Raw genomic sequence first — 22,131 nt, forward strand, 5'->3', positions numbered from 1 at the left:
AATAACTTCAGAAATATACCTTCCCACATTGCAGCTGAAACTATTCCAAAAGAAAGTCTGTAATTACTGTCAGTGAATTAATGTAGATAGCGAAATAATTGTCACGATGAACGTGACTACTGAGAGATCCCAGCAAGATGGATGGAGTAGCCATGATTATCGGGGATGGGGTAAGAAGTATTGTTGGGGAGTCTACACTGGGGTTTCATTATAGGGCAGAGGATGGTCAAACAGGAAGTATGCAGCTCTCTTGCTGGTAACAATACTGGATCCTGGTGTCGCTTACCATGGGTAAAATTCCTGTGATGCTGAAAGGAGGCTCTTAAATGACCATTATTTGGTCAGTTAAGGACCTCATTTGCCCCAGGGGTGAGTAGGTCAAAACTACTTATCCCCAAGCAGGAGAAAGCAAACAGCATCGTACGACCAAATTTTATTTCCCTGCTCCCAGGAGTGGAAGGGTGCATAAAATTCGAGCCTCAGTCAGGTGGTCAATAGAGGTTGGTTTTAATTAGTACCTTAAAAGAGGGAAATAGGCAGAGAGACAAAGTAAAGGAATAATATTTCAAAGCTTAGAACCTGAGCATGATTACCAGACATGGAGCACTTACAATTCAGGATTCTCAAATGACTAGAATTAAATGTAATCTTCCACAAAAGATTACGAATTCTGGAAGAAAAAAAGTTTTCAGAGACAGTTCATTTCAACTGCTTCATTAAAAAGTGATGAAGATGTGGAATTAACAACCAGATGCACTAGAGCCAGTAACTGCCAATAAGTTCAGGAGCACACAGAATGGATAGTGGGTGGGAAAAGTGATGAGGAGGTTAAAGAAAAGTCAGCTATTTTTCCACTTGCATCTTGCTAGATGTATGGTATTTTTCTAAAGTTTAATCTGCCAGATTGATTGCAGTGTTCTCATCTGCTTCTATACATTCCCAAATCCTACGTAATTGTTTTTGAGATATGCATCTCTCTATAAACTGAAGTGGGCTAAGTTTGACAAAGATCAAAGCAGTACACTTAAAACAGCACAGTCCCTGATGTACAACTAAAGTGAGTCATTCTAATGTGAACTGAACCTAATTAATGTATTATTATAATTAAACATTCAAAATCATTATTGTCTTATTTCTAATGATTCAAACCATTTCATCATCTATATAAAAGCAATTTAACAAATTAATTACTCATGGTGAACAATATTCAATTTTTTTAGTCAGGTAAAAGTCCTACAAATTTTTAAAGAGATACGTATTTGTGTCCTTGCTTCTAAAATAATCAATTTCATTTTAGAAGCTGCCTCAAATGCTTTCAAATTAAAGCAATCAGCTAAAACTCCCAATGGTAATGAATTCAATTCTGGGCAAGAGCAATTTTTGGGCAATGCTTGTTTCTAAAATAATATTTTTTTAAAATTGCACAAAACATCATTGAAATTCAATTTATGCTGAATGTAATTTGTTCTGGTTTGGCTCATTTGGGGTGAACTGTACTGTGGAAACCAATGTAGCTGAGCAGAAACTTCAGCTCTGTATTTGCATTGGTAGAAGTAGGAAATGCAGGCAATTAGCAGGCTTTTACTGCTTCCCAGTGGAATGTAACTGAACTACAGTGCAACTTGCACAACAAGATTCCCATGAAAGAGATAATAGGAACTGCAGATGCTGGAGAATCCAAGATAATAAAATGTGAGGCTGGATGAACACAGCAGGCCAAGCAGCATCTCAGGAGCACTGAGATGCTGCTTGGCCTGCTGTGTTCATCCAACCTCACATTTTATTATCTTAGATTCCCATGAACTTTTGTTTCAAGCTTTTTATATGAATCTCTGTCACTGTTTTACCAATGTTTTCCTCATAATGAGAGAATATGTACAACTGTTAACATTTTACTTCCAGATTAAATGCTGTGCATTCTCTGTATTTTCCAACAGGCTACTGCCCACTAGGCTGCAGTCTGAACTCAGCAATAATTGAAATTTTGTCCTGAATTCCATGAAATTGCTATGGATTTTCTTTACCCAATTTAGTCAAAAAAGGGAGGTTAATGTTTAGAAAGGATGTGGTGAAAATGGCATAGAGGTTAGCAGGATTCTTCACATCAGAAAATTTAAAATCTAAATATGATGCAAATATAGATGTATGTATTTTCTTTTCATGATATTAATATAGTATATATTTGTACTTCTGGGCTTTGTTCATCAAGTTAGGAATATGCTAAACAAACACATTTAGGAATTGGATATGTTAATTTGAATATAGATCCTGGGGTTTAATTTGTTGAGAAGGGGCATGTGATTAACTAATCACACATCTGGTTCGGTATTAGTTTTTAACAACTTTAGGTGAATTGTCCCTGATGGCTGACCTTCCCTCAAAGTCTCGGCTTCTATATCTTTGAGAAAAGTTGGGCTTCTTCGAGGAAGTCATAAATCACAAGACACCGGGTTATAGTCCAACAGGTTTATTTAAAATCACACGCTTTTGGAGCGCTGCTCAGGTGAAGTCTGTGTCAAGAGCTGAATAAAAAGTGAAGGGGTGACCTATGAACTGATTAATTAAGGCTGGGAGATGATTACAAATAATCAACAATAAGATGATGCAGGAGACAAGCCATTAAGCTGGGATAACATTAGTAGGCGTTAGAGTTGTATGACATGGGTCTAATCAAAGTAACAAATAATCAAAAACTGCACAAACTACTTAAGTTAGAGAGATAATCACTTCACCCAATGAAGCAGCAGTGCTTTGATACCTCGTGATTCAAACAAACCTTTTAAATATACTCTGCTGTTGTTTGATGTCTGATTTTGTCCACCCCAGTCCAACATGGGCACTTCTAAATCATAGATAATGGGAACTGCAGATGCTGGAGAATCCAAGATAACAAAGGGTGGAGCTGGATGAACACAGCAGGCCAAGCAGCATCTCAGGAGCACAAAAGCTGACGTTTCGGGCCTAGACCCGGGCCTAGACCCTTCATCAGAGACAGAGACCCTCTCTGATGAAGGGTCTAGGCCCGAAACGTCAGCTTTTGTGCTCCTGAGATGCTGCTTGGCCTGCTGTGTTCATCCAGCTCCACACTTTGCTACCTCACTTCTAAATCATGGCTTTTTTGAGGAAGGTTAGGTTTCAGGAATGGGCCCATTGTCCTGCATTCTATTTGTGAATTGGATTGTTTCAGATTGTGTGCATATTGGGGCAAGTTTGAAAAAAAAAATCAAATGGCCTTTGGAGATTTAACCTATTTTTATTGAACACAGCACTTTGAAAATCACATAACAATTATTTAGTTTGCTGTAAGCCCCTCTTGGGGCAGTTTAAACAGTGACTATCTCGGAGAGTGTTTCTGGCTTCTTTGACTAATTAGGGTCAAAAAGCCTGTGAGAAAGGCTAACTAGATGGGGTCTCCTGCTTCTAAAAAACAACTTTGCTGTGAGATCAGGATTAAACTTAGTTGTTCTTCCAGAAGAACTTATCAATATTGTAACTTCTGAGCAAGCTGAGTCTGCCAAGTCCCCAGAGACAAGTATGCATGGTTAGTGATAATGGGAACTGCAGATGCTGGAGAATTCCAAGATAACAAAATGTGAGGCTGGATGAACACAGCAGGCCAAGCAGCATCTCAGGAGCACAAAAGCTGACGTTTCGGGCCTAGACCCTTCATCAGAGAGGGGGATGGGGAGAGGGAACTGGAATAAATAGGGAGAGAGGGGGAGGCGGACCGAAGATGGAGAGTAAAGAAGATAGGTGGAGAGAGTATAGGTGGGGAGGTGGGGAGGTGGGGAGGTAGGGAGGGGATAGGTCAGTCCAGGGAAGACGGACAGGTCAAGGAGGTGGGATGAGGTTAGTAGGTAGATGGGGGTGCGGCTTGGGGTGGGAGGAAGGGATGGGTGAGAGGAAGAACCGGTTAGGGAGGCAGAGACAGGTTGGACTGGTTTTGGGATGCAGTGGGTGGGGGGGAAGAGCTGGGCTGGTTGTGTGGTGCAGTGGGGGGAGGGGACGAACTGGGCTGGTTTAGGGATGCAGTAGGGGAAGGGGAGATTTTGAAATTGGTGAAGTCCACATTGATACCATATGGCTGCAGGGTTCCCAGGCGGAATATGAGTTGCTGTTCCTGCAACCTTCGGGTGGCATCATTGTGGCACTGCAGGAGGCCCATGATGGACATGTCATCTACAGAATGGGAGGGGGAGTGGAAATGGTTTGCGACTAGGAGGTGCAGTTGTTTGTTGCGAACTGAGCGGAGGTGTTCTGCAAAGCGGTCCCCAAGCCTCCGCTTGGTTTCCCCAATGTAGAGGTAGCCGCACCGGGTACAGTGGATGCAGTATACCACATTGGCAGATGTACAGGTGAACCTCTGCTTAATGTGGAATGTCATCTTGGGGCCTGGGATAGGGGTGAGGGAGGAGGTGTGGGGACAAGTGTAGCATTTCCTGCGGTGGCAGGGGATTGGCTACATATGCAAGAACACCATTTCAATAGAATTCAGAGCATGATAGACCACATACTTCTGTTAATGCCTCCAAAAATAACCAGAAAGTATAATTATTTTCAAAGTATATCTCTGCAGAGAGAAATCTGTATTTTCTTTTACCTGAAGAGAGTACATAAGGAATAAACAATCATATTTTAATGTTACAATTTGTATTATCCAATTCCGTATCTTAAATGAATGGGTTTTGTTTTTTTTAATAAATTGATAATTTTGACTTTATTAGATAGATGGATCTTTCCATTCTTAGTCCAACATTGAGAAAGCATGCAATTGTCCATACCAGGATTTAGTTGTATTATATGTTGTGACCCATGAATACTGGGATCAGGTAACTGTGGACTCCTTCATTTCATCATGCCATTATCTGATCCTGACCTTAAAGTCAACCTACTTGCACACTGTTGCTTGAATAATAACTTTGCATGTAATACGTTCAAAACATAATGCTACTTACCACAGTAAGCAAGTATTTTGATTCTTTCACAATTCCAATCAGACAGATGATTCCCAGGAGAGCAAGAAAGATGCTGATAGACAAGCCACTGTAGACAGCTGTAGGGATAGACAAAAGAAAACAATTGGCTTTGAAGCTGTGGGAGTTTGCATGATGCACCTCATGCAGAAATCTTACTGCCTTTTTACAGTTGATGAAATGCAGAGTCAGAAGCAAGTAAAACATTGACCTTCAATATTTGGGACTGGAGTATAAATCTAGTTAAGCACAACAAATTGAAACAATTCCTGTCTGCTGTTTGGTAAGAGTCCTACAAGGAAATTATTTGGCAATATAAATCCATTACTAAAAGTCTTGAGTATTCAGCACAAAATAAACAAAATGATCCCTGTTAGCATATAATGGCAATCTGACCCCAAGTGGCCATAGATGGTGTGCAAAATACACTGTATTTTGCATATAATAGAGAAAGGCCAGCAGAGAGGGTTCTGAGCCAATCTCTAGATTAAGTAGCAAGAATTCACTTTCTCTATGGCAGAGCTTCCCAAACTATTTTCCAATGTGATCCATTTTGACACATAATTAATATGCCCCCAGATGCCAACAAAATAATAGCAACATGGTTACATTCAGTTTCTTATTATTAAAGTTTGCAAATCATAGATCAATATTCATATAAATTTTAAAATGTAATTACAAAGGACTTTGTAAAAATGTAATTCTTTTATATAGAGAGAGTAGGAAACTTGCTTAGGTGTCAGAGAGTTCTCCATGTTGCCCTGTGATAGCAGATTCAGTCAAGCCCTTCTCTGCCCCAACTTCACACTCTAAACAGCTATTGTCCTAAATACTAATGTCTCACAAACTCACACTGCTCAGAGAGAAACTCTGTTATTGATGCCATTTCTTTTCAAACTAGTTCATGTACCAATAAGGAAAGCGATTCCCTACACAAACCACATCACCCTGCACCACCAGCCTTGGGCTGCCCAATGTAAAAACTCACTCCAGTTATTTTTTTCAAATCAATCTTTTTGTTAACCACGTTCCTATCTCATTCCACCCTCAATTTCAACAGAGGCCAAGGAACAGGAACTGTCAAATTAGAGAGTGCCCTGCATGCAACTTTTTAAAATGGTCTTAAGGTCAACATGTAACTTGGGAAGCAAGCTATTCTTGCCAAGATCCAATTCAGTTGGTAAATTCAGTGAGAGAAAGATGAGAGGAACAAGGAAACAATCAATGGCTCATGCATCAACCTTGCTTATAATGTTGGCATAAGGCAGGATTCTCTAGAGAGACAGAGATAGAAAGTGACAGACAGACAGACACCAAGGCAACCACAGTACACAGACATGGCAGTATACCACCTGGGCCTTGTCATTCATGGAGGAGGAGATGATTGCAACTTCAAGTGTCATCTCAACCACAGTTCAGGAACGACTTCTCTAGCTAGCTGTGAGGCGACTGGTCTCTCGAGCACTGTTTCTAACAGATTACACAGGGGTCAAATGAAACCAATCTAGATAACAGAGAGCAGATGAGTGCCTGTTCCTCTCTGGAGGTATCTCTAGCTCCTGCTTTCCTCACATCACCTGGAAACACAGAGCCTGGCTGTCATTCGGTGAGGAAGAAGTGGAGCCCAACTCACCCAGAATTCTCATGGAATTGTCTCATCCTGATCTATATTTTTTTCTTAAAAATTAGGATGCTACTTCATTTCTGAGGGTCAAGGGCCCTTCTCTCAGTGAAGTCCACTTACATTTTTCTGAAGGCCATATACCTCTGATGTTTCCACAGGAACTCCTGAGTCACTACCACCCCACCAAACCCTTGAAGGTGCTAACTATCTCTTGTAATATAGTTCCAGAGGAGGTCAGCAAACTTCCAGCATTTCAGACAAGCAATCATTATTAATGAGCATGGAAATTTAGCATCAAATGAGCCACATACCCAAAACATCATCCACTCTGCACATACTTTTGTGATAAATTCCCCCAAGACAGGCAGTGTGCAAATACAGTCTAACCAACACCTTGATTTTGGGAAGGGTCTTCTACTTCTACACCATGAAAGCTCAGACACTGGTCATTACAATGCGCACTATAATTGGATCTTCAAGGATGCTGCAGGAGCTGGTCAGCACTTCCTTTCTGGAGAAAGATGGATTGGAACCCTAGCACAATGCTCTAAGCAGAGTTAGTTCTAGGCTCTTCCCTTGACATTGCATGCAGAATTTCTGGCAAATTTCCCAAGTACCTGGAGCAGAACACGGTGATGAGTAAATCCATGAATTCCTGGCCTGGTATATCTCTCACTATTATAACCAGGGGAACACAAATGCTCAGTTAGGAGTTTAGGAGAGTATGCCAGGATCAACGTCAGGCAAACCTAAGAATGACCTGATGTAGGTACAACATAAAACTACAAACAAGTTAAACAGTGTAAGCAACCCATTATAGACATAACTTATCACACAACCAACGGATCAGGTCGAAGCTCCACTGGCCTGCCACATTTAATCGTGAATGGTGGTGGCCAATTCAACAAGAAAAGGGAGAAGATGGTTCCATGAGCCTCACCATCAGTGATGAGACAGCCTAAACTTAACCTTAATCCTACTGCATTTGATTGGGTGTGGCATCAAGGAAATTTAGCAAAACTGAAATCAATGAGAATCGCGAGGAAAACTCTCCGCTGATAGGTGTCATATCTGACACAGAGGAAGATGAAAATGGTTGTTGGAGGCCTGTTGTCACAGCTGTAGGACATTTCTTCAGGAGTTTCTCAGGCTTATGTCACAGGTTCATGTATCTTCAACTGCTTCATCAATGAACTTCCCTCAATTGCACGGTAAGGAGTGGGGATATTCGTTGATGATTGTAAAATGTTCAGTACTATTTGTAAATCCTCAGGTACTAAAGCAGTTCATGTCCAATTGCAGCAATATCTGGGCATTATCCAGAATTGGGCTGACAAGTGGCAAGGAATATTCATGCCACATAAATACCAGGTGGTAACTATTTCCAATAAGAGACAATCTACCCTTGACAATTGCATTGCCATCATTAAATCTCCCACTATTAACATCTGGTGGGGAGCAAGTGGGGAAGAGAATGGGGCTGGGGGGTTGATACTCTGGCTAGAAGACCAAGTCAGAGGGTATGAATACTGTGGCAACTAAGTCACCTCCTCATTCCCTGAAAGCCAGTCCATCATCTACAACACACAAATCAGAATTGTGATGAACTACTCTCTTATTGCCTGTATGAATGCAGCTGCAACATCCCTGAAGCTTAACACCAGGACCAAATAGTCCATTTCAAACATTCACCCCATCCCCAATGACAGTCAGTAGCAGCTGCAAGCAGTGTGCACAATCTACAAGCTGCACCATTGAAATTCATAAAGGCTTCATGGATAGCATGCTCTAAATCTACAACCACCACCTTTCAGAAGGCCTTGGGCAGCAGATATATGGCAAAACACCTCCTGTAAATTCCCCTCCAAGTCACTCACTATCCTGATTTGGAACTATACGCTGTTCCTTCAGCATTGCTAGATCAAAATCCTGGAGGTCCCTTTCTTATGGGTCAACCTACAGCACATAAACTGCCATGGCTCAAGAAGACAGCGCACCACTACCTTCTCAAGGGCACCCAGGGACAGGTAATAAATGCTGGACCTAGTCAGTGACTCACATGTCATGACTGAATAAAACATATAATTATCAGCAAAAGGGTATCCAGCTTCACTTACTCAAATACACGCTGTTTACCAACACTCACTTCGGGTCCTGCCAGGACCACCCACTCCAGATCCTGGAGCAGCTTTGATCCAACATAAATTGAAGAGTTGAATTTCAGAGGTAAGGTGAAAGTGGCTGCCCTTGACATGAAAACAACATTTGCCTGATTGTATCATTGAGGATGCTGTCTGAAATCAAAGCCCATAAGGGAGAAAATGCTGCTCTGAGTTAAAGTCATAGATAGCACAAAGAACTCAATTTCTCCCCTTTGGTCCAGGAACTCCCTACCTACATCCGTGACACCACCCACGCCCTCCACCTCCTCCAGAACTTCCAATTCCCTGGCCCCCAACACCTCATTTTCACCATGGACGTCCAGTCCCTATACACCTGTATTCCGCATGCAGATGGTCTCAAGGCCCTCCGCTTCTTCCTGTCCCGCAGGCCCGACCAGTCCCCCTCCACCAACACCCTCATCTGCCTAGCCGAACTCGTCCTCACCCTCAACAACTTCTCTTTCGATTCCTCCCACTTCCTACAGACTAAGGGGGTGGCCATGGGCACCTGCATGGGCCCAAGCTATGCCTGCCTCTTTGTAGGTTACGTGGAACAGTCCCTCTTCTGCACCTACACAGGCCCCAAACCCCACCTCTTCCTCCGTTACATTGATGACTGTATCGGCGCCGCCTCTTGCTCCCCAGAGGAGCTCGAACAGTTCATCCACTTCACCAACACCTTCCACCCCAACCTCAAATTCACCTGGGCCATCTCCAACACATCCCTCACCTTCCTGGACCTCTCAATCTCCATCTCAGGCAACCAGCTTGTAACTGATGTCCATTTCAAGCCCACCGACTCCCACAGCTACTTAGAATACACCTCCTCCCACCCACCCTCCTGCAAAAATTCCATCCCCTATTGCCAATTCCTCCGCCTCCACCACATCTGCTCCCAGGATGACGCATTCCACTCCCACACATCCCAGATGTCCAAGTTCTTCAAGGACCGCAACTTTTCCCCCACAGTGATCGAGAACACTCTTGACCGTGTCTCCCGCATTTCCCGCAACACATCCCTCACACTCCGCCTCTGCCACAACCGCCCAAAGAGGATCCCCCTCGTTCTCACACACCACCCCACCAACCTCCGGATACAACGCATTATCCTCCGACACTTCCGCCATCTACAATCCGACCCCACCACCCAAGACATTTTTCCATCCCCACCCCTGTCTGCTTTCCGGAGAGACCACTCTCTCCGTGACTCCCTTGTTGGCTCCACACTGCCCTCCAACCCCACCACACCCAGCACCTTCCCCTGCAACTGCAGGAAGTGCTACACTTGCCCCCACACCTCCTCCCTCATCCCTATCCCAGGCCCCAAGATGACTTTCCATATTAAGCGGAGGTTCACCTGCACATCTGCTAATGTGGTATACTGTATTCATTGTACCCGGTGTGGCTTCCTCTTTACATTGGGGAAACCAAGCGGAGGCTTGGGGACCGCTTTGCAGAACACCTCCGCTCGGTTCACAATAAACAACTGCACCTCCCAGTCGCAAACCATTTCAACTCCCCCTCCCATTCTTTAGATGACATGTCCATCATGGGCCTCCTGCAGTGCCACAATGATGCCACCTGAAGGTTGCAGGAACAGCAACTCATATTCCGCTTGGGAACCCTGCAGCCCAATGGTATCAATGTGGACTTCACCAGCTTCAAAATCTCCCCTCCCCCCACCGCATCCCTAAACCAGCCCAGTTCGTCCCCTCCCCCCACTGCATCACACAACCAGCCCAGCTCATCCCCTCCACCCAATGCATCCCAAAACCAGTGCAGCCTGTCTCTGCCTCCCTAACCTGTTCTTCCTCTCACCCATCCCTTCCTCCCACCCCAAGCCGCACCTCCATTTCCTACCTACTAACCTCATCCCACCTCTTTGACCTGTCCGTCTTCCCTGGACTGACCTATTCCCTCCCTACCTCCCCACATATACTCTCCTCTCCACCTATCTTCTTTTCTCTCCATCTTCGGTCCGCCTCCCCCTCTCTCCCTATTTATTCCAGAACCCTCACTCCATCCCCCTCTCTGATGAAGGGTCTAGGCCCGAAACGTCAGCTTTTGTGCTCCTGAGATGCTGCTTGGCCTGCTGTGTTCATCCAGCCTCACATTTTATTATCTAGCACGAAGAGAGATGGCTATTGCAGGTCCACCACCTCAACCCCAGGGCATCACTATAGGAGTTCCTCAAAAGGGAGTGTCCTACCCATACTATCTTTAGCTGCTTCATCAAAAGTGCAGATATTTCCAGATAAATAGTTTTAAGTCACCTTCCCAACTGATGACTAGCAAGACCAGGGTAATAATCAGGCATGAGATGTTGTGACACACAAATGCTACATAACGACCAGCTCCAATGAGAGAATCCAATCATCTCCCCTGAACAGTGAACGGCATTATTATCATTAAATCGGCTATTATTAACATCCTCGGGTCACAATTAACCCAAAGCTTAGGGGGGACAAGCCACATAAACACCCAATTGCAAGGAAGGAAGTTCTGTAGTGATTTCTCAGCCCCGATTCTTCAAAGCTCGTCCACCATCTATGAATAATAAATCAGGATTGTGATGGAATATTCTCCATCTGCCTGCGTGGGTGCATTTTGAACACTCAAGAAGATTAACACCACCCAAGATGAAACAACCCACTTTATTGGCAGAATATCCACTTAATTTTCCAGTCTTTCTATCACCAACACACCATGGCAGCACTATGTACTGCAGCAACTCACCGAGCCATCTTTAACAGTGTCTCCCAAACCTGCAATCTCTATCATTTAGAAGAAGAGTACTAAGGGACACATATCCCTTACATACCAGTCACCACCCTGACATGGAACTATAATTGCTGTTCATTCACTGTCACTGAATCAAAATCCTGTGACTCCCTTCCGAACAGCATCTCAAGGGTGGCCACAGTTCACGAAAGGTATTCACCACCATCTTCTGTAAGGCGGTTAGGGATGGGCAATAAATTCTGGTCTTGCCAGAGAAACCATCATCTCGTGAGCAAATGGAGAGAACCTGTGCACTCAGTGGGAGTCAGGACATGTTGGTGTATCTGTTCCTCTCTAGTTAGTTCCTCGATCAATTGGTTTGCACTATAAGAGCAGAAAGTTGATCAGTGAATGTTGCCCAACCTGTTCAGCTCTTGAGGCTGTCATGGTTGATAATATATCACATCTGAGCTCTGGATGTGAGGCTTACAGCAATACTAAGCGTGTCAGGGGAAAATGAAATATATTAACGGGTGCAAGCTGTTTTGAAGCCAGCTAGAAAGCAGAGATTGGGAGTCAATGATAGTTACTCAAAGTGGCAGAATGTGGGAAATGGTAGTCCACAAGGATGGGATATTCAGAATGGTTAGGATTAGTGGTGAAGGTGATAGGGAATGACCTTCAAAGATCCATTTACTAAGGTTGACCCCTTGTGTCAGGTATTTCTTGTGATGCTGCATCCATGTCCTCAGACCTTGACTCCTGTCATTGTTTTCCATGTCTATCTGTTTTCACTATGTTTTGATCATGGTTCTGGAGGATTATCTGGCCCTTTGTGGAGTCAAAATGTCTCTCCTCATTTCCACCTCTTTTGCTAAAACGTTGAAAACTATCATGCCCGCCCTCTTCTGTGAACCCCATTCTTATTTTCCCAGATCAGATTGACTTCTGGCATGACTCCCAGTATCTGTTCCAGGGTTAATCCAGTTTCTACTTTGGTAGAACCAGACCCCGAGATTTTATATTTCCAGACAGGCTACCCCACAAACTGCTAAGCTCCTGGATGAGATAGTAGGAGCTGCAGATGTTGGAGAATCTGAGATAACAAGGTGCAGAGCTGGATGAACACAGCAGGTCAAGCAGCGTCAGAGCAGTAAAGCTGACGTTTTGGGTCTAGACCCTTCTTCAGAAATGGGGGAGGGGAAGGGGATTCTGAAATAAATAGGGAGAAAGGGGGAGGTGGATAGAAGGTAGGCAGAGAAGATAGGTGGAGTGGAGACAGACAGGTCAAAGAGGCAGGGATGGAGCCAGTAAAGATGAGTGTAGGTGGGGAGTTAGGGAGGGAAATGGTCTGTCCAGGGAGGATGGACAGGTAAAGGGGGCAGGATGAGGCTAGTAGGCATGAGATGGGGGTGGGGCTTGAGGTGGGAAGAGTGAATAGGTGGGACGACAGGTTAGACAGGCAGGTATGAGCTGGGCTGGTTTTGGGATGCAGTCGGTGGTGGGAAGATTTTGGAGCTTGTGGAGTCCACATTGATACCATTGGGCTGCAGGGTTCCCAAGTGAAGTAAGAGATGCTGTTCCTGCAACCTTCGGGTGGCATCATTGTGGCACTGCAGGAGGCCCAGGATGGTCATATCATTCAAGGAGTGGGAAGGGGAGTTGAAATGGTTTGCGACTGGGAGGTGCAGTTGTTTGTTGCGAACCGAGTGTAGATGTTCCACAAAGCGGTCCCCAAGGCTCCGCATGGTTTCCCCGATGTAGAGGAGGCCACAACGGGAACAGCAGATACAGTATACCACATTAGCAGATGTGCAGGTGAACATCTCTTTGATGTGGAAGGTGTTCTTAGAGCCTGAGATGGGGGTGAGGAGGGACGTGTAAGGACAGGTGTAGCACTTCCAGCGGTTGCGGAAGTGCTAGGTGTGGTGGGGCTGGAGGGGAGTGTGGAGAGGACAAGGCAGTCATGGAGAGAGTCATCCCTCCGGAAAGCAGATAAGGGTGGGGAAGGAAAAATGTCTTTGGTGGTGGGGTCAGATTGCAGAAGTGTCGGAGGATGATGCGTTGTATCCGGAGGTTGGTGGGATGGGATTGTTCCATGTATCCTACAAAGAGGGAGGCGTAGCTTGGGCCCATGCGGGTACCCATGGCCACCCCTTTTGTCTGTAGGAAGTGGGAGGAATTGAAAGAGAAGTTGTAAAGGGTGAGTACAAGTTTAGCTAAGCAGATAAGAGTGTCAGTGGAGGGGGACTGTGGGACAGGAAGAAGCAGAGGGCCTTTAGGCCATCTGCATGGGGAATGCAAGTAGACATCCATGGTAAAGATGACACGTTGGGGACCAAGGAATCAAAAGTTTTGGAGGAGGTGGAGGGCATAGGTAGTGTCACGAACGTATGTGGGATGTTCCTGGAACAAGGGGGAGAGAATGGAGTCGAGATAAGTAGGTAAGTGGAGATCTCCAACTACACTCACCTTTACTGGCTCCAATCCCGCCTCCTTGACCTGTCTGTCTCCTCTCCACCTATCTTCTCCTTTATCCATCTTCTATCCACCTCCCCCTTTCTCCCTATTTATTTGAGAATCCCCATCCCCTCCCCCATTTCTGAAGAAGGGTCTTGACCTGAAACATCAGCCTTCCTGCTCCTCTGATGCTGCTTGGCCTGCTGTGTTCATCCAGCTCTACACCTTGTTATCTAAGATCCTGCATGAGCAGGCTTAATCGATTCGCCTTCTTAATCACCTACCCCTTGCAACGAGGTTAATTAAGAAAGGATGACTTCCTAGTGGAACCTTTCTCTCATATCTAAGTGAACTTATGTCTTAAAAGGAGCAAATTTAACTATGCTGTCTTCAACTCACAAACACAGTGAGTTTATTAATCACTAAATGCATGAAGAATTAATAATGCAACACACAAATATACAGATTAGATCTAAAAGATGAGTGCAAACAAACAGAAGTTTTAAGGAAAGGATCAGGCTCTGAACTGTCACAAACAGCAGATAATTGCAGGTTATGGCCATTGCAGAGAATGTTACTGCTAACATTAACATTGATAGGGAACAGTAAGTTTCACAGTCCTTAGTTTTGCAGATTGATTGAGATTCTGTAGTACTGATTCATTTTTACCATGATTCAGTTCCACTATTCAAGGTGAGACAGTGACTTTTTGTAGTTCTATTGCTCTTCTTTTACTAGTTTGTAGCATTCAGGAAGTGGGAACACCTTTACCTGCAATACAGGAGTGACTAGGGGGTATTCTTCAACTGTGACCTCGTGCTCATGTTCAAACACTGGCTGGTACTCATCAGAATATTTAGTCGCACTAGCACATTCAACAGTGTTGCAATCAGCTTTTAACCTCTGATCTTGTAGTCCTCAAAGAGAAAAACACAAAACGTACCTTGGGGCATGACATATGTGTGTGTGTGTGTGTGTGTGTGTGTATTCGCATGTGTGTGTGTATGTGTATGTGCATTTGTGTGTGCATGTACTGTAGGGGCAGGGACTTGCTATTGAACAGAGATTATCATTCCCGTATTAACTTTGTGTCACAAAAGATCATGGTTCATTGTGACTGAATTTTCTTTGGCACTTTAAGTGTTATATGTCATTGCTCTCTCTTTCTCTGTCTTCCTCTGACCTCCATAAAGCTCACCTCCACACCCTTCTTTTAAGAAACTCATTTTGGAATTAAAGATTCAAAATGCCCACATATTTCTTTTTCAGGGGGTGAGTCTGCTGTGATTGAAACCAGCTGGATCATATTGACTATGAGATCATTGATTGGGATTGTTAACCTGGGCCAATCAGTGAGCCCTGGCTGACCAATATAAACAGGGGATTCAGAATCTCCTCACCATAGAGGATGACATTGTTATGGGGAACAAGAAAGACTATCCCAAGGAAAGGTCACTGCCAGATACTGACTGAAAGCCACCAAGATCATCCAAGGCTTTTGAAGATGAAGATGTTGGCAAGAAGTTGTATCTGGTGGCCAGGACTGGATGCCAACATAGCTGCACTGGTGGGGCAATGCCGAGAGTGTCAACAGATCAAAAATTGCCACTGCTAGCGTCTTCACGTTTGAGAATAGCTGGGTAAACCCTGGACTCAATTATATATCTGGTAACTTTTAGTAGCTTAATGTTCCTGGTCTTTGTGGATGACCACTCAAATGGTTGGATGTGTACAGAGTTCAATCAGAAAACTCGAGGATGATGGTTGAAAAGCTGCAAGCGTCCGTTGCTACACACAGACTCCCAGAGGTATTGGTCACAGACAATGGGATGTTATTTACCAGCAGGAAACTAGAGTATTTCCTAAAGTCAAAATGCATTTGGCACATAAAAACAGCTCCATACCATTCACTGTCCAATGTCTGGTGGAAAGGCAGCCCAAATGTTGAAGCAGGCTTAAAGAAACAGCCTACAGTGTCACTCAATACCAAACTGTGCCAGTTCCTATTCAATTACAGGATCCCCTCTCTCAAAAACAGGGATAGCTCTGGCAAAGTTGCTAATGGGGAGAAGACTCTGCACCAGGTTAAACCTGATCTTGCCAGATCTGAGGCATAAGGTGAAACAGTGGCAAAAGTGCCATTGCCAGTGTGGGGTTGATCTGTACCTGGCTATGTAAGGTGACTTGTACCTGACCAATGGCAATTGCCTCTTTACAAGATGGCAGACAGAACCTAAGCAGCATACTCATACACTGAAATCCAATGGTACCTTTGAATAGAACTGCTAGAAGGTCAGTAAAAGAAGGCTGTATGTTTCCATCTGAGACAGTTCTGATTAAAGGATGCCTTAGGACAGATAAATGAGTAATTCTAGCCTTATTAATGAAAGGATAATTGTCCCAGTAAATGAATAACATATGATGCTAGATTAGGTTCTTAAGCAGCTGCAAAGTAACAGCTGAAATTATTTTGTATTAAATGGTTGTTTCTTTGAAGCTGCCAGCAATATTAAATAATTTCTAGCTAGAAATGCTCCAATCATAGGAATTGGTTTCAATACATAATCAGGATATAATAGAAGCCTTAAAAAAATTTAAGCTTACATGTAACACCGCGCGCGCACACACACGCGCACACATGCGCGCCCCAGCCTTCTTGTTCCCAGTACTACTGATGTGAAGCAACAGAAATAAGCAGGGTGATCTCTCTTATCAAGGTGTCAGTTCCTGATATCAAAAACTGTACATAGCATGGTCACTGGGAGATAACAGAGAGGGGGCCCTCAGATAATGCAATGAACACTCCCAGCCCTGAGGCATTTATTAAACAGCCTGGACAGTGTGCAGAAAAAATAACAAAGTAGCATGTTGCGTTCTGCACTATTGACAATAACACAATGTTGTATAAAAATCATACACACCAGAATTTGATAGTGAAAGAGTTTCAATGTCTGTAACATTGAATCACAACAGATTGTTACATAGGATGAATGGACTGCATGAGAACAAATAAATCAGGAGCAGGAGTAGATTTTTCTTCTCCACAAACCTGCCCATCGTTCAATAAGGTCATGGCTAATTGGATTACTCCATATTCCTGCCTACTCCTGATTACTATTTGTCCCTCAACTTAGCAGGAACCTATCTACCTTAAATATATTCAAAGACTTTGCTTCCACCGCTTTTAATGAAGAGAAGTCCAAACTCTCATGACCTTCTGCGAGGAAAGCTCCTCAAATTTGTCTGAAATGCTGTAACCCCTTACTTTTAAACACTACAAAATAGGAAAATTGCTATGGATTTCAAGACGGCAAAATGAGCAGGAATATACCAGATGGAATTCAAAGTAGAGTATGTGGAATAAAGTACTTTAGAAAGCCGAACATGGAAAGATGGTATTCCATACATGGCATAATTTTATAAAGTGGAGATGAACAGAAACCATGCTGTCCATATGGACAAATCTCTAAAAGTGGCAGGGCAAGGTGATGGGGAGCATCATTCTTCAGGAAAGACATAAAGGCCTTCGAAAGGGCACAGCAGAGATTTATCAAGATTGTTTCCAAATAAGAGACTTCAGTTCCAGGGAGAAGCTTAGGAGTGCTAGGTCTGCTCTTATAGAAATAGAGAAGGTTCACAGATAACATAATAAAGATTTTCAAGATCATGAGAAGTTTTGAAAAGTTGAATAAAAAAAGTCTCTCTGGCGAGGGAGTTAACAACTAGAGGTCATTGATTACATAGAAACGTAGATAGTAAGAAGAGAAGTAGGCCATTTACTCCTTCAAACCAACTTCGCTCTTCAATATGATCAGAGATGATTCTCCAAGTCAGTATCCTATTTCTGCTTTCTCCTTCTGCGATTGACTGTACCACTTCCATGCACATGGAATGCAGCAGCATTTTGCTTGCTGCACACAGGGGAATTTCCTTGACTTACGGGACTTGATTGAACTGAAACATTTACCTGGTGAACAAAAGCCACCAGGCTGAGGTTTCCTAAATTTTGACAGGTCGCTAAGTTGTTTCTAACTGGGTCAATAATTTGACAGTTGATTAAACTAAGAAGTCACGATGAAAGGATATTGTCAGAACATAAATTTTTAAAAACTATTTTAGCCTATGCCATGGTAAATCATTATTTTTATAATCATGTTTTGTGAAGCCCTGCCTGCTGAATAGGGCCAGGAATTGCCTCTGAACTTCACCATTCAATGCTACTGACTAATTTCCTCAGTTGAATTCAAACACTTGCAACCAAACAAACTTTAAACTTGTTTTGATCAGCTGACTTTTTAAGCTATGTTTCCACTCTAAAATCTTTCTGTTCAGAAATAATCCATTGCTACTATTTTAACACAACAACTATCAAAGGAGGTGTAAGGGTGAGGAGGGGTGGGACTGTCACCAAGGCACTGCAGAAAACTGAAACATTCCCTACTTCAACGCCTTTGGATCAGTTATTCTGCAGGTAGTTGCTCCTTCTACACTGTCTCCAAGGACAGTGTTATAGATATAAATATCTCCCTGTGGTATCCTATCTGATGGGGTAGAGAAGAAAGCTCCAATTTGCTTCAAAAATGACTATCCTAATGCTCTCCTTGTTGTCTCCAATCATTCACTTCCCATCAACTTCAAATTATCCAAAACTCCTGCACCCTTTGCCACACCAAGTCCTCCTAATATATCATCTACTCGTCCTGACTATGTTGGCTCCCGGTCACCAAAGAATTTAAATTTAAAATGTAATCTTCATTACCTTTTTCACCACCTGTAGCTATGTATCTCTGTTGTCTTCTCCAGGTAAACAACTCTACAGGGTAGCCTTCCTCCAACATTTTATGCATCCATCACTTACTTTGTCCAGAATTGATAGCCATTCTCATACCGCTCTGGAATTTGCTCCTTCAGTTTTTACAACTTGTATCACCTCGTTTAACACTTCCACTTTAAACCCACTATTTGGCCAAACGTTTTGTCCTAATATTTCCTTCACTGGCTCAGTGTTGATTTTTGTCCGATAATGCTTCAGTGAACCTTTTAGGATGTTTTTTGTTGAAGGCATGGCATAAATGCAAATTGCTATATAATTTACATGGGAACCTTACAGGTAGAAAACTTTCATTGCATGATTATGTATGAAATTTGAACTTGGGTCCCAGTTAAAAAAGACAATATTTAACTCATATTTGACTAAATAATAGAATTCAGTGTGGTTTTCCATTATCGGAAGCATAAGTTGAAAGTCTGCAATTTCCCACCGTGTTCAAATTTAGAGATCCCTAGCACAGTGATACTATTGGTCAATCCACACATTGAGCTGTTAGTTCAAATCTCATTGAAGACCGTAAACATTTTAAAAATTAATTTTAACTTAGCTTTAGCTAAAAATAAATAATTAAGTGGATCAGGATACTAATGTGTTATTGCTCTCTCAGTATTTTTAATGAATTTTGGTTTCTATGTAGTCCTGGCATTGAATTGTGACATGTTAGCACACAGTGGGGAGAATTTTCCCATTTGCAGTTGAAGTGGTTTCTCAAATGAGAGTCCTGGTGCCCAGTCCAAAAGGTTCAGAAAACTTTCCTTAAGAAGTCTTTCACTCTTCATCTCATTAATTTGGAATCCACTTTTGGGCACCTTTCCTGGGGAATCACAAGGAAGAAGAAGAGGAAATGTTTACCACTGCCAGGATCTTCTGACATTCACGCCACTAGTGCCATATTTAAAGTCCAGCTGTGTATCACATCAGAAGCTGCGTGCCAGCAATTGGCTCTGCCACTGCAATGCTTGATCATTGTCACCAAGAGGAAAGCAAACCTCACAGCCACTTCACCGGTAGGAACTTATAGGTGCTGGTGGATGGGTGTTGGAGTGGAAATGTGTTCTTTCTCCTACAGACCAACTTAGAAAGGTACATAAGCAGCACAAGTCAGCCTGAACCCAGACAGCAACCTGAGTCATCAATTGCCTCCTCCCAAACTACTAAACACTCCTGCCCTCTGCACTTCCTACTCACCCACTGGGGGCATCTGTGGATGCCTGTAAGTCTGCGCTGATGTCAATGAGTATGCAGCAGCAAACCAATGTGAAGTAGACAGAGGCTGGAAGCTTCTGTTTGAGTGCAAAGTGAGCGAGCATTAAGAGTGCAAACTAAGGGCCAAAAGATGCATCTTGTGTAGATGCACAAGATTCGTATATGTCCCTGCTCACAAAGCGACCTTGTCGAAGTGGACAAATCCTAGCTATCCCAGGGTAAAGTGTTGAGGTGGTCTGAGAACCACCAATGATGATGCAGTGAGGCTGCTGGTTTGCCGTAACCAAGTAACCACCAATGATGATGCAGTGAGGCTGCTGGTTTGCCATAACCAAGTTGTATGGAGGAAGGGTGAGGAGGATGGCAGTCATGGAGCACAGAGGGTGATGTTGGGGAAGACACATCCGGATGATGGCTAGGACAAGCAAAGGACAAGCCACCAGATACTATTTTGTCTAGTATTTTGGGGAAGGAGAAGAGAACTGTAAGTGGCTCATAAATATTAAGAATGGGGCAATCAATGAGTTGCTAGTGCATGGGAATAAGGCAGTTGGCACTCTATTGGCAAGATTTTGAAGTTACCATTTAACCCTTAAAGGGAAAATTGCAAAACTTTCTCTTGATGTTGACATTCCGATTTTGTTTTATCATTCTCTCTGTACATTCCCAACCATCTTGCCATTGCTCACACCATGTCAACGAGATGAAAATTCCAGCCTCTGCACTCATTAGGACTGAAAAAGGTGCTTTGCTCATGGGTAAAAATGTGTCTGTTTTTAAACTGTCTACAAGTTAACTCACCAAGTTCATGAAATCTAGTGTATTGGTTGGTTTCAGTTGTGATGTTGCGGATGACAAAAAACTCATCATTGAAGGAGATCCACAAGGTCACTGCAGCAACTGTAACTCCAAGTAGCTAGTGTAAAACATAACAAAAGGGAAAGTAATCAAATGCAAAACTCCAAACTAAGTTAAACTGTTCATTACAACACAGCAATGATAATAATTGGAACAGTATATTTAGACTTTTTCTTGCTTCTTCCACCAGTCTGACTTTCTCGAACTGCTTACCTGTATTTCAACGCACTCAAATCGTGAATATCAAATATTGGCCAATAGAGTGCCAATAGAACTGTAAGTGGCTTATAAATAGTAAGAATGGGGCAATCAATCAGTTGCTAGTGCATGGGAATAAGACAGTTGGCCAATAGAGTGCCAACTGTCTTATTCCCATGCACTAGCAACTCATTGATTGCCCCATTCTTGCTATTTATAAGCCACTTACAGTTCTCTTTATTAAAATATTTAAATATTATAAATATGTAATATTTATGGGGTGCTTGTGATTACAAATCCATTTGAAAAGGAGACCTTTCTACTTAGAGATTGACAAATATTCATCTGTATCACCAAATTAACCAATTTACTGCTGTGGATGTCGGCATTTAATATCCTTCTTCCAAAACATCTGGTGCATTTTGTCCCAACTCTCTTGCCCTCTTTGCCCATGATCCTTGACAAAATTACTATTAAGCTGTAACAATACCCATGACATCAATGTGAGCTGCCCTTGAGAATGATTTAGAGCAATAAGTTCTTGTAACAAGTACAACACACCTCAAGTTGAGTAACTCAACTTTCTTTCAAATATCTAAGTAGTAGCCCTTGCGACAAGGTACAAAGTTTGGAGAGTGTTATGTGGGCATGGGCAATGTAGAATCATTGAGATTTAAAGTCATAATAGTACAAAAGAGTCCTTTCTTGTTAACGAGTCTATCTCTGCAGAGAAATCCATCATCAGTGCCATTGACTTGCTCCATCCCCATAGCCCTGCAAGTTTATTGTCCTCAACTATTCATCCAATTTTCATTTGAAATCATTGATCATCTCTGCATCCACCACCCTATTTGATAGAGAATTCCATGTCAATACCACTGCATAGAAATATTCTTTCTCACATTCTCCCCATTTTTTGTCCAAGTATTTAAATCAATGTCTCTTGGTTCTTACACCATCAACAAACAGAAACAATTTGCCTTGATCTGTTTTACCTAAACTTACCATAGTCTTGTGTAACTCAAGCAAATCCCGCCTCAACCTCATTTCCTGCAAGGAAAACAAAGCCAGGTTTTCTAAATGAACGTGTAGATAAAA

General features: G+C 42.9%; 1 protein-coding gene across 3 annotated transcripts in view; it reads right to left on the minus strand.

Annotated features, from left to right (window-relative positions):
• The window catches only part of LOC125459487 (tetraspanin-32-like), a 69,284-nt gene that overhangs the window by 43,744 nt on the left and 3,409 nt on the right, over positions 1 to 22,131 (minus strand). For 2 of the 3 annotated variants that reach the window (XM_059651864.1, XM_059651862.1), the window contains exons 2-4: positions 22,039 to 22,083; positions 20,779 to 20,893; positions 4,956 to 5,053 (exon numbers count right to left, since the gene is read on the minus strand). In XM_059651864.1, coding sequence (XP_059507847.1) covers positions 4,956 to 5,053; positions 20,779 to 20,893; positions 22,039 to 22,083 — 258 coding nt within the window. The remainder of the gene's footprint in view (positions 1 to 4,955; positions 5,054 to 20,778; positions 20,894 to 22,038; positions 22,084 to 22,131) is intronic. The other variant, XM_059651863.1, reaches the window with a different exon arrangement.

The sequence above is a fragment of the Stegostoma tigrinum genome, chromosome 17 (genome assembly GCF_030684315.1).
Source record: "Stegostoma tigrinum isolate sSteTig4 chromosome 17, sSteTig4.hap1, whole genome shotgun sequence".
Lineage (NCBI taxonomy): Eukaryota > Metazoa > Chordata > Chondrichthyes > Orectolobiformes > Stegostomatidae > Stegostoma > Stegostoma tigrinum.